We start from the raw sequence: 14,007 nt of genomic DNA on the forward strand, positions 1-14,007 counted from the left end.
TATATATATATATATATATGATTTTTTAATTATTTAAATTACATTTTCCTTGTGTTTTACATTGTTACAGTTTTTATCATGGCAGTGATGATTGGTCATATCAACAATTCTATCGTTAATTTACTAATAAAATGTGTTTTGTGAAGTTTTCGCCACCAGAAGAGTGAACTAAGGATTTTCATAATATTAATATGTATAGTCACTACCCGTTGTCTGAACTATCTCTTAGATCTGTTAAATTTATTGAGACAACTACTGAGACAACTGATAACTGCATTAGAAAATAGATTTAATCAAAAAGGTATTTTATAACATTATGGTTATATGGTGATATTGTGTATTAGATAAGGTAGACATATTTGTATCTACAATACCGTAGAATAGATTTTAAATAATTTACTTTATTGTGTCTCTCATGTTGCAGAAAAATCTGATAATGCAAAATAATGTGAATTGTAAAGGCATACAATTATGTGTATTGGGAACTGGTTTTGTCAGCATCTTCATTCTTAAGCTCCAGCTAATAAAATTGTCTTCTAAAAGCCTAAGAAAACTTTCATTGAAAGCAACACATCAGCGTGTCCATCATTTCAAAGTGAAAAGGAATGATTTTGCACCTTTGTCTCCGTTCTGCTAAATTAAGTAATCTGCCTCCTGTCTACGGGTTCCCTCTGTATTTTCTCATTACAAGAATATTGATTTAGGTGATATGACTGAAGTAGCATTTCTTTTTGTGGGCTTCAATGTAACTTCAAAAGAAGCACTGTTCATAGTTAAAACAAGAGCTATAGAAGTAACATGAGAATAATCAAATGGAGAGTGTCATGTTAGACAGGGGCCAATCTGCTGTGGATTACCAGCATGTAATTAATATGGCCTCCATTGATTTGCTTGTTCTTCCTGACATGTCAAATCAATCCAAGAAGACAAAGCAGAGGCAGAAGAGTGTGCTGTTTCAACATGGCAACACTGTGGCAAACAAGTGTGGAGAATGGGGTTGGCAAAGTTTCATTAATTGTTGTTGAAGTGATCCATAAAATGCACATAAGCACACTAGCAGGTGTCAGTTATGATCAATTTAAAGGTAAAAAAAGAATGCAGTCGATTGACAAGTATGGTAGCCTGGACAATTATATATATATATATATATATATATATATATATATATATATATATATATACATATATATACATACCGTATATATACAGTATATATGATAGTGTGTGTGTCTGTGTTTCGAGGGGAAGTCAAAGGAAAACTGTTGCCTTTCACTTGTTAAATAGTTGAATCTAGTTTTTTTCATTCTTTTATTATAAAATCCTGTCGACATTATACTCAAGTTAGAAGCTAATCTGAAAAAAAAAATATAGATAACCTGGGAGCAATTATAGGTCATTACAAATTATAGGTCATTACAAATCATTTATTGGACAAATTATTCTGAAAAAAAAAGAGTTGATCTTACAATTGTTGAAAATATTTCATTAATTTCATCACATTATTGTGAATCCTCCATCTTACAACATTAGTGCCTCATATTTAAATAACAGATTTGTTTTTATTAGTATGGGAAACATCAATATTCCACTGGCAGCAAGAAAAGATTTAGTTACAACCAAAATCTGTTTTTAAAACCCAAAGAATGCCTGAAGCGATATTTCTTTATTTCTCTCTTTGCGGTTACTACGGTAAAATAGTCTCATAACTTATATAAAACCTAAGGTCTTGGGGTAGTTTAACTGGAAACATTACCAAAAAAATAAATAAAATTACAGTTTAAAATAAATGCCACTGAATTATGAAATAACTTTTTGAATCAAGCAGATATACTGTAATAAATAACACAAATCTGAATCAGGCCACTGAGCATAATCTAGCATTTGGTATATATTGCAGGAAGAAAATAAGGCTCCAGAAACCAGAGGAGAAGATTTGCAGCCCGGCTCCAATATCAAAACAAGGGCAGATGTCACACTTTTCTGCTGCATCTTTGACAGATGCGGTGATTTATGCTTTGTGTATCTGGATGCTGCATGCCTTTCAGCTACAGCTTTATTCCCATTTCCCCTCCAGTCAGACTGTTTCTGACGAGGGCACCGGGTGATAACACGAAGCAATAACTTATAAAGGCATACGGTTCACCAGTAGCAGGTATTAATTCAGAGGCAGTGGGGGAAAATGATCATAATTCTAAGGGAATGGCAGGGAGCTGCTACAGGATCCATAAATAGATTTAAGTGTTGTAGTGTGCATGTGGGCTTTCTTCACTGAACCAGTCACAACCAGTCTACAGGTATCTCCTTTTTTCTCTTGTATTTACAGAAGGAACCTTTACTCCCGCATGCTTCTGTTTCATACCATGCTTTTTGTCTTGCATATTGGCATGAAACTTTTGTCGCTTTTTGGCTCTAACTTTTTTTTTTTTTTAATGAAGTAAAAGAAAATTCAATTTATCAACTTAAAGCTGCTCTAAACACTGTAATAATATAATTCACTGAAATAAAAAAATAACCTAAAAAAAATATTTTATATATACGTAGCTATTTAGAAAAAGACAGGCTGTTATAACTCAAATGTTTACCAAATAACCATCGAGCCTATCTCACAAAACAAAAACATAGAAAATAGGTTCGTTTACTTTAATATTTCTTTAGCAGAGACACCATGCATGTTTTCTTGTTAGTAATATTAGTAAGTCAATGCAAAGATTAGTATTTTCGCAGAGATTAACAGCCTGAAAATACTCATGGAAAATGCTGAAAATCTGAATTGTTCAACAATTGGGGATTTATTAAGGCTTTTACATAAAATGACCATAACAGTAATGCTAACAGAAGCACATAAATGCTTTGTGCTACACAGACTTTATCTTAGGAAGTGTTTTGAAGCCCACAGTTTCAAGGGTGTGGAGTGAACAAGATTTTTATTACCGTATTCATTACTAGCACATCCAAGGGCGTGTTTGCTAATTCAGAGCAGAAATGGGATAAATTAAAATTGGAGCTTGCAATGTTGCTTTGAATGTTTGGCTTTTCTTTAGTCGTGTAATTCCAAAATTGAAGTCGACATTGACCTGTGACTCTATGGGCAATGTCCTGTTTGCAGCAGTTCCTAAAGAAACACAGGTGTATTTTGGATAAATGTTCTCTACTTTGACATTAGAGAAAAAAGGAAGAGAGACAAAGGAAACAAGTGAGGAAGGTAAACATTGATTGCCTAGAGAGAAAATACATCCTTCCCATCCATCAATTCTGCCTGCCTGTCATCTGTGGAGTTTGCAGGAGAAGAAGGGAAAACAAGAGGAGTGCGTGCTAATTCTCACCGCAGGGCTCCACTTCCACCTCTCTGATGGGAAGCACAAACAGAAGCATTTCGAGAAAACTGGCAGTATACGCTTTCTAGCATGTTAACAGCCTCCATTAAGTATAACGAGATAGACAACTGAAGATTAGAACTATATGTTTAGGTCTGTTAACAGATAACTATAAGTAAACACTTAGAGATGCCTTTTTCATGTTAAGCTGACAAGGGAAAAAGTTTCTGGGACCATATTGGAGAGATTAGCCCAATTCAATGAAAGATCTGAAAATAAGCTGGGTAATGCATTTGATTATAGACCCTCTTGCCCATAAAGGTGGAAAAAACTGGTGTTCAGACTCATATCTCTTTTTGTTTAACTGCAAAAAAAAAAATAAAAGAAAATGATCTCTGAGGTTCTAAGAGAATATCGACTTAGCGTTTAAATAAATAAATCTTAATGTTTCAGTTTCAGGAGAAATTTTCATTAGAAATATCACATGCTGTGCTATTACTTGCAACTGAAATGGGTTTATTGTTATTTCATATAACATACAAACCAAAAGTAGTATAAAATTGCAAGCTGGAGGAGAAATCACATAAATCAACAATGTTTGCCATTCATTTTACTCAGCCCTCTGTTCTTTGATATCTGTATAAAATCAAAGCAGCCAGTTCCCTTCCGCAGTTACCTAATAAGTAAATAGAGCCCATCTGTGTGTAATTTAATCCCAGTATATGTCCAGCTGTTCGATTCAGGCCTCAGAGGTTTGTTAGAGAATTAGAGAACGAACAGCCTCATGAAGATGAAGGAACACAGTGTTAACATTGTAAAGAAGCGTGGTTGGGATATAAAGCAATACTGCAGGTAAGCAACAACAGCAAATCTATGAGAAATGAGCATTCACCTAAACTGACAGGATAAACATGGAGAGCATCAGTCAGAGAAGAGAACTCTTGAAAAGTTGCACAGATCCACGACAAAGGTAGAGGAATAATTTTTTACTTTAAGTCAGAGGAAAAAATGGAAAGAGAGAAATATGGATAATAAAAAAAGACATGAAGCTGTGGTTGGGAATCACTTTATACCAAGAGGTAAATGTATATAGAGTATTTCTTCCAAATTATGGGCTTCTCTGTGTTGGTCTATAGCATAAAATCCACACGAAAACCTTTATTCATGGTTTTAACATGGTAAAATGACAAAACTTTCAAGTGGCAAGAAAGATTTCGTAAGACAGTGAAAATGTATTTTTTAACTTTGTTTTCTTACCTGTCTGATGCCAAGTCTATATGCAACAATGCGGTCCACAGCACCAGGATTCATCTGGGTCCACTGCAGCTTAAAGCCATAGACTCGGGGTCTATTCTGCCACAGAGGGCTGTAGGTATCGTAGTAAAACTCTGGAGGGTAAGCTTTACCTACAGGCAAGGACAACATAACAAACATTTAAATATTATGTTTATTTATAACCCTTCTTGTCTTTAATTTCACATTTCTAAACCTTTAAGCAGTTGGGGAACATTGCTTTCTGTGTAAAGGAAACTCTCTCTTTTTTGAGGGCTTTGGGCTGTTTACTTTTAGTGCCATTTATAACGCACTGAAAAGAAAAGAACCCAAAGCCAAAAATAATGCCTCTCTAAAGTTCCCTAGAAACTGCTCACTGAGCGCTATTTCCTACTTCAGATTTATTTAGCTTCTTTATAGGCTGGAAGGGCATTCAGTCTCGGAAAAAATCTGAATCTGGTTAAATCTCATCATTTTAGGCGTATTGATGGTAAAACCACAACAGACCACGAAAGCTTTGGTGAAACCTAAGGTTTTTTGAGACAAATATTGAATAAATAAGAAAATTTCACATGAAAGAGCACAGTAACATCTAAATAACACACCATACACATGGTTTATACAGTGTAAAAAAAAAAAAAAATGGATGTAGGAGTGAGTTAAGGTCCCTCAATAGCGTTGGACCTATATTGAGACATTAAGCGTTGTAATCATTATTGTCAATGGACTGAAAATTCAAAACAAATCCCGACAGCTTCAGTACATATCTAAACATTCTTACCTAGATGTACTTTTAATAGTTGAAAATTCTGCTAAATTTTCTTATTGTGTAGATTTTTTAGTATTCACAAGTAAATAAATGTTACCTGTTTAACCCCCTATTTCTTACACAATAACCTTTCACAAAATGTGATTGGTGTTTCTGGAAAAAACCTATACAGTGATAAAGGTTATTGATTTACCTTGGGATTCAGATATTTCACTTTGAATTTCCTCCATGAAAATGTGTTATACTTTGTCCTTCTGTCTAAATCATGACATTCTTGTCAAATGGCTCCTAGTTTTGTCCAACATAGACCAGGGGTCCGTCTACCTTGGTAAGAACCATGCAGACATGTTGGCTGGCAATTTCAAGCTCTTGGCAAATCCAAATGTTTTAATTGCTATGGACATCATCTGACAACATGCAGAAATAAAAAAACTTTCAACAGTTTGGGGTTTTAATAGATTCCTTTTAACAGTACACTGCAATATCAAGCCTTTGTAAACAATGCAATAACAAAAAGTGAAACGTAGGTTCTTGACACTAAAATAAAGAGTATTAAATGTTAGATTTATCCTACTGTACCGCAGGGTTCTTACAGAGATTTTTTTATAAGCATAATTGGGGATGAAGAAAAATATTTTTTTGTTTTTTCCATCTCTACAGCACCCATCTCTTCCTCCTTTCCCTTTTTCCTATTTAATTAATCTCAATTCTATTTCTTTTTTTTTTTTATTTAATTTCATATCTTCTCCCATTGTGCAAACCGCCATACTGACCCAGTGTGACAGTACTCTGATCCACCAGAAGCAAGGAGGGGAGGGGGGTCACGGCTACAAGGCTACTGTCACAATAACAATGCTTCCATTTCAGAGTCATAACTGGATGACCATCAGCGGGTTAGCATTTTTAAATCCTTCCTAACCTTCCCATAGACACTGCCTCCCTGTCTTCCAAGGTTGTGCTCTCTGTCTGCTGGTGGGAGCTCATGTTTTCAGGTGCCAACGAGCGCTCTTTATACCAGGCATGCCAAAAGTTGGTCCTTGAAAGCCGCAGTCCTACAGGTTTTAGATGTTTTCTTACTTTTGCACAGCTGATCTTCATTCATAGCTGATTAACAGACTTTTGCTGAACTGCAACAATCAGAATCAGTTTTGCTAAAGCAGGGAAACCTCTAAAACCTGTAAGACAGTGGCCCTTGAGGACCGACGTTGGGCATGTCTCCCTCGAAAAAGAGATTTTATCTCAAGGGACTTCCTGGTAAAATAAAGGTAAAATAAATAAAAAATAAATGTCTGCTTTAGACAGAGCATTAAGCGCACAGGGTGGAGGCGTTCATAGAACTAACTATAGGTCCACACAGACAGGGTTCACCCATTTTATACACAAATAAGGATGTATTCATAAACATAGTTTAATTAGCTTTTATATTAATCAAACCAGATAAATATCTGGTGAGAACTCTGAAATAAAGCAAACATTTTCCCTCCTCTTCCTCGCTGGCTTCATAAGTGATCATGTCTTCTATCATTTCCACAGTTACCAGAACTCTACAAACTATCTCCAAACGTTCACTCTATCCAAAACCTGATGTCTGTCAAAATGTACAGAAAATCTGAACTGCTTTTCAAAATAGTCCCATCATCGTTTTCCTCCCCTACAGGAAACAGGCCTCAATATGGGCTTTATGGAAACTCTTGTCCCTCCGCTCATCTCATAACATCACTACTGGTTGCCTATATTCATCACAGCAGTTTTGCTCTAAACGAAAGAATATCTAAAAAATAAAATCCTATGAGTTTAATAACGTAAACCTAGAAAAACTGTTAGAAAACATAAGGTTGTGATAAATTACAAATCAAGTAGGGTTTTGACATTCCGCTTTTCCTCTACACTTTTCTGCTTCACCTGTAATTTTTTTTTTCACTGCTGTGTGATGCTGTCGGCTCTATTAGAAGGTCTAACATATATGGAGCTGCTCGCTAAACTTGTACTCTGCTATCTGGTAACAGCAGACATTCTTCTTCCTTCTCATCTTTGTCTTTCTCCGATAGTGAGTGAACTATATCTACAGAAACTGATTCTGCTCTTCTGTCTGTGTTGTCAAACACTGTAGAAACAGTCACAAGTCCTAGTAAGGGAGAAGAATACATAGAAACCTAAAACAAACCTATAACAAGCTGTCCCAGAACCCTACTCTTATTATGAGTGGTTTTAATGGAAATTTGTACTTGATTTTTGCAGAAACAATGTGCAGAATATATCCATCTATCCATCCATTTTCCGTCACGCTTATCCCAAGCGGGGTCGTGAGGGGTGCTGTTGCCTATCTCTAGCTGTCTACCAGGAACACCCTGGACAGGTCGCCAGTCCATCGCAGGGAAACACAGAGACAAACAGGACAAACAACCATTCACACATACACTCACACCTAAGGAGAACTTAGAGAACTCAATTAACCTAACAGTCATGTTTTTGTACTGTGGGAGGAAGCCGGGGTACCCAGAGAGAACCCAAGCATTAATAGGGAGAACATGCAAACTCCATGCAGAATAACACTGGGCCGAGAATCGAACCCAGAACTTTCTTGCTCCAAGGCGGCAGCGGTATCCATTATATGTGCAGAATATATTTGAAAAAAAAAACAAACAAAAAAAAAAACCTTGTAATTTGGCTTTTTGGAGCAGTTGGTAATCAGGGGCTTTTTCAAAAAAATGTAACAGTGTATTTAATTTATCATACAGAGGGTCTGATCTTTAAAGTTTCATAATAAAGGGCACTAAATTGTACATAGAAATTTTTTTTGGGAAATTTGTACCGGAAAACTTACTACGCTCATTCTTTCTTGTTTTCTTGTTACTGCTTGAACCAAATAAATGTACAATGGGCAACAAGACTGAGATACAGTCTGGTTGCAACCAGGCTGAATTACTGGTTGCCCATGACTCTGGCTAGATCTGGCTGGACCACTCACAGTGCGGGAGGAGGGACCTTAGGATGCGTGACACTTGGCATCAGAATAGCAATAAATAAAAACTCAAAATCTGGAGTTTGGAAAAGGGGAATTTACGTTGCGTGACACTTGGCATCAGAATAACAAGAAATAAAAACTCAAAATCTGGAGTTTAAATTCTGATTTTAAGGTTATCTCTTCTTTACAACCCTCTTCACATCAATCCATAGATTATTCAATTAAATGTTTTCCTTAATTTAGATGCAAGCCTTGGATGATTGTCATGCTGAAATTGAAGTTCCTCTATATGTATCTTTAGCTGAAGGTTTTATGGTAATGGTGCCTTGCATGTGAAACACTTCATAATTCCCATTACCTTCTTTATAGACAGATCCACATTATACTACCATGACCATGGCTTTATATGGTTATAATGTTCTCTTTGTTGAGTTGCACTGTTTTTTTTTATGTTGAACATAAAGCTGTATAGAACGGTTCAACCTTGGCCTTATCCGTCCATGACATAATGGTGCAGGCATAGCAAGCAAATAGGAAATTGTAATCATATGTAAAAGGCATCCAATATTTGCTAGAAATTCCTATTCTTAAATATTAATGTAGTCTCCATGGCAGCTTCCCTAACCATCTTTTTAAATCAATTTTGGAGGGTATTGAATTGCTAGTTTTCTTCCTAGTGCTCCATATGTGCACCTCTTGATGGCTGTCTTTACTGTGTTCAATGTTACAACTAATGCCATAGAAATTATTTTCCACTGTTTTTCTGCTTATTGACTTTTTTGACCTTGAGATCCCTCTGGCAATTTATAGCTTTGGCTAAAACACATTTTAAAGTCATGTCAGCAAATGTATTTGCATATTAGAGAAAGTATATATTGATGTTAGTTCATGCTCAATGTTTTCATTTAGCTTTGTTCTTTTGGAATGTCTATATAAACACAACCCTATTTTTTGTTTACATACTTGATTACTGTGTAGACTTTTTTATCCACTCTAAATCATGTAGTTACACCTTAGTAGAGCAATGCATGCATGACATCTTTTTTATTATTATAAAACATTTAGCACAGGTTTTAAACCAATAAAAAACATCTGAAAATGTTTACTAACTATAGGTCTGCAAAAGTGTTACAAAATAACACAAACTTCATAACAATGGTAAACAAAGATGGACATAACCTAGTTACTGTAACAAGTCAACAGCACTGAATTGTGTCTATCAATACAGTAGAAAACAAGATTCTCTATGTTTTCTGCAGCCTCTTAATAGTTTAGTCAATTTTCATAATAACTCAGCCATTCAAATCTCCACAAACAGCAGGTTTTGTTGTGCATTTCAGACAATAAATCAGCTTAATGATGCTTCGGGAAGCATGTTGCAGATCATTTGGCCTTTACATGTATAGAGGTATTTTGAATAAAAAAGCAGGGAAGCAACAGCGATGCAGAAGAAAATAACATTCATTCATCATTTTGATAAAATCACTCAGAGAGGAAAACAAACAAGCACTGGCAAGGAAAGTGCACTTCTCATTATACAAAGATTTATATAAAAATACTTAGTTTGCGGTAAGAAAATCATCTTAAAAGGTCTTCATTGTTCTTCTACTGGTTGAAACTAACTGATACAAGTGATGATGGTGTCAGAAGAGCACAGTGACACGTGCAAACAAAAATTAACACACCCAATGAAAATAAAAAAAGAATATGAATGTAGCGATAATTACTCTCTGCACCTCACTAAGCTCTGTTTTGCTGCATTGAGCCAGCTGTGTTTACAGCACACTGTACAGCAAGTGTTACATAAGCCTGCCCAGAAGATAGCGGCAGATAGTCCTGGAATAGAAAAGAAGCTGTAATTTTCTGAAGGTTAATTAAACAGACTGAAAGAATCCTACAGAGGCTTCAGGAACATGTGAATCTTTCTTATTTTGCACAAACATATATATATTGTTTATGACACTTAGAATAACCCAAGTTATATACTAAACGTTTCTCGTTTACTTCCTGCCATTTAGAGGAAAAATATCAAAAATACATTTCTTGGAGCATAGTCAGGACTATTTCTTTAAAAATTCTCTTGAATATAAAATACATTACAGCAAAATGGATAGACTTCTAATCACACATTATGTGTGGTAAAGCACATTACCTAACCCACTTAGGCTACTTGAAATGGGTAACTCTGGGTGGGAGACATCAAACATGAAGCACAGAGGGCTTAATTGATTTTTTTTAATCCTGTTTATAACACCATAACCAATGCTGTGATTCATAACAGCTCAGTACAGACCTTCAGGCAAGACGTTGACCTTATTTTCAGACTGATTTTTCCTTTTTAAGGGTTTACTTGCCTGTTTTCATTTTCAGGAAAACATTGTACTGCAGTAGCTTTGGAGGTACAAAATTCAAAACTATGCACTGCAGAAGTAGTAGCCCTTACTTTTGGATGCAAAGCAGCTGATGATGGCCTGTAGTGGAAACCTGTTTTCTTGCCCCTATTACATTTGTGAGAAACCGCCAGTGCTGGTCATCCAGATTTCTTGCATCTTTTCTGGAACGCACACTCATCTAATTTCCTCATTTTTGCGCAAATTGGAGTTGTGCATGCCAATTTCCTTCTTTTGATGCACAGCAGGACAAAATAAAAACAGTTATAAACAAATGTGAACAAATAAATGGAACTAAGAGAAAAATCTGTGTTAAAGGCTCACCAGCAACTGACCAACCAGTGATCTCTATTAGTCCAGAAATTAAAAGAGGAGCAAATTATGTTAAAAGAATTTTGTTTAAGGAAGATGTACATGGGAATTTTGTGGAAACAAAAGAAAAATATAATAAAATGTTAAATGTTCTCAGTTGAAAACATGCAGTTTAGAGACAAAAAAAATATTTTGAAAATGGAACACAGGTAATTCTATTTCTGATGTTATTAGCAGTTGCTCCTTTGCAGCTCCTTTTTAGTCATAATAACAGTTTTTGCTTAGCTTAGAAAAGCTTGCGTTGCTTAATTAATAGCGAATATGTGGTAATAAACCATATTGAAGGCAACGTGCTGGCATGGGTTTTAAATATTCATACACTGTCTGATTTTACACATGATGAAAGCACCCTCCTCTTGTTTATGTACAATATTCACTCACATGGTTTTGTAACTGTTAAAGGAGTCAAATATAACTTTACTCAAAGCAAACATCACTCCATCCATTGTTATTCTTCCTTTGTTTTTGGATAGCACCTCATCTATGAGGAGGATGTCAATCAAGTCAATGACTAGATGCAATCAAATGGTTTTCTTAACCAATTTGACTGTATTGTCTCTTTAAAGTGCCTTGAGGTGACTTGTGAATTGGTGCAATCTAAATAAACTGAATGGAGTCGAATTGATAGTGTTGACTTTAATGTTGATTTGTTTGTTGCTGCCTTGAAATAACTTTACTGGCTTGTCTTTGCCTTAATGATTGCTAATAAGGAAATACATGTCATCAGTAGAACTATTTGGAGTTTGTCAGAGCTTTGTTTTCACTATTTTGCAATTCTACAATGGCAATGCGATCTTGCAATTGTGTCAGTTTATGAGAAAAACAATATTGATTCCTCTGCACCCTGTTGTTTTGAAATATAAACACTAACATATAATAAATAAGTAAGTAATTACTTTGAATTGTCTAGTTATTTCTTATTTGTCTTCTTCTCTTTCTAATAGGGAAACTGGTCCATCTAAAGTGTGAAACATTGAGATCATTTTGCTATTACAGTGTAACAAACATATGAGGCAAATTGAAATAGGAAAACACAAAAAGCTGAATGTCTGTCAAGTATAAAACATTGTTGTTAGCTACCGATTTTTTTTTTTTTTTTTTTTTTACAGTGTCCTGTCTGGCATTGTGGCAATAAGAATAATTGTCTTGATGCCAAAAAGAGCCCAACAGATTTTACTTTCACAAGTGTAGCAGTATGGCAATTGCCATATTGCTCCACTTGTTTCATGCATATAAATTGCTTTATTATAATTATGCAGGGAGTTTTACAGTTTATATGGACATTGCAATGTAAATAGAGCAGAAAAACAGAAGAAGAAAAGGAAAAAAGAAAAAAAGATGAAAGAAAGAAGAGATAGAAATGAGTTTTTATTTTAAAAGGCACTCTTATGTGTTTTTATATACATGACCCATGTGTTTTAGAGATACTATTCAAGATGCATGCTGCAGGGGTCACGTAATACCTGTGAGAATTGGCCACAGTTTATTTCCACAGAAAACAAGAATTACATAAAGCCACCAAATGTTTATAAGAGACTGATAAACTAAAAAAATAGGTAAGGTAAAAGGTAAAATCTATGCAGGTCAAGCACTTCCTTAAAAGAAAGAAAAATTTAATATAAAATATAGGAAATGATCAGAAAAGGCTTAGAATGTCTTTGTAAAGCCAACAAGAAAGAGCTAAGCAAACAAAACATCAGAACATAAAAGTTATGTCTTTTTTATGTGTTTTCTACTAATTGAAAATACATAGAAAAGTACACAGTTCAAAAGAATAAAGGGAAAATGTAAACAACACAATATAACTTCAGTCACACTGAATGACAATCAACTTTACATGCTGTTGTGCAAATAGAATAGACAACAGCTGGAAATGATTGGCAATTAGCAAGACACACTCAATAAAAGAGTGGTTCTGCATGTGGGGACCACAGACCAATGCACCTATGCTTTCTGGCTGATGTTTTGGTCACTTTTGAATGTTGGTGATGCCTCACACTCTTGGTAGCATGAGACTGACTCTACAACCCACACCAGTGGCTCAGATAGTGCAGCTCATCCAGGATGGCACATCAATGTGAGCTCTGGCAAGAAGGTTTGCTTTGTTTGTCAGCTTAGTGTTCAGAGGCTGGAGGCCCTACCAGGAGACAGGCCAGTACATCAGGAGACATAAAAGAGGGTGTAGGAGGGAAACACCCAAGCAGCAGACTACATCTGCCTTTGTGCAAGGAGGAACAGGAGGAACCCTGCCTGAGCCCTCCAAAAGGATCTCCAGCATGCACAAATGTGCATGTATCTGCAAAAACCATTGGAAACCGACTCCATGAGGATGGTATGAGGGCCCGATGTCCACAGACATGCAGGATATTTGGCATTTGCCATAGAAGGAGGATGTTTTAGTCCAGGTCTGGGGGGATATCAGGATACCACCTGCCACATCATCAAGAGCATGCCCATGTGTTGTAGGGAGGTCATACAGGCATGTGGAGGCCACATTAAGCCTCATTCTGACCGAAGTTGGATCGGCCTGTAGTGTTTTTCCACTTCTTTAATTTTGTTTGTGACTCCAAATCCAAGCCTCCATTGGTTAATCAATCTGATTTCCAAAGATGATTTTTGTGTGATTTTGTTGTCAGCCATTCAACTTTGTACCGAAAAAAGTATCAAATGAGATCATTACATTCATTCAGATCTAGGATGTGTTGAGTGTTCCCTTTTTGAGGAGTGTATTTATAACAGATATAGACAAACTGATGGATTTCTATCTAACAAACTAGATTCATCATCATTATTGTAGTTAACTTTGGGAACCTAATTGTTACAAATTGCTTAATAAATAATATTCACATTACTGTTTCTCATTAGATAAAAAACAAAACAACAAACAAAAAACAGTTGGTGTGGTAATGTATCATGCAGCATTTC

General features: G+C 35.6%; 1 protein-coding gene across 1 annotated transcript in view; it reads right to left on the reverse strand.

The window, feature by feature from the left end:
- Window positions 1-14,007, reverse strand: part of mdga2 (MAM domain containing glycosylphosphatidylinositol anchor 2) — a 169,081-nt gene that overhangs the window by 49,499 nt on the left and 105,575 nt on the right. The window contains exon 10 of the mRNA XM_015384460.1: window positions 4,572-4,720. Within this exon, the coding sequence (XP_015239946.1) occupies window positions 4,572-4,720 (149 nt within the window). The remainder of the gene's footprint in view (window positions 1-4,571; window positions 4,721-14,007) is intronic.

The sequence above is a fragment of the Cyprinodon variegatus genome, unplaced genomic scaffold (assembly GCF_000732505.1).
Source record: "Cyprinodon variegatus isolate N-32 unplaced genomic scaffold, C_variegatus-1.0 Scaffold313, whole genome shotgun sequence".
NCBI lineage: Eukaryota > Metazoa > Chordata > Actinopteri > Cyprinodontiformes > Cyprinodontidae > Cyprinodon > Cyprinodon variegatus.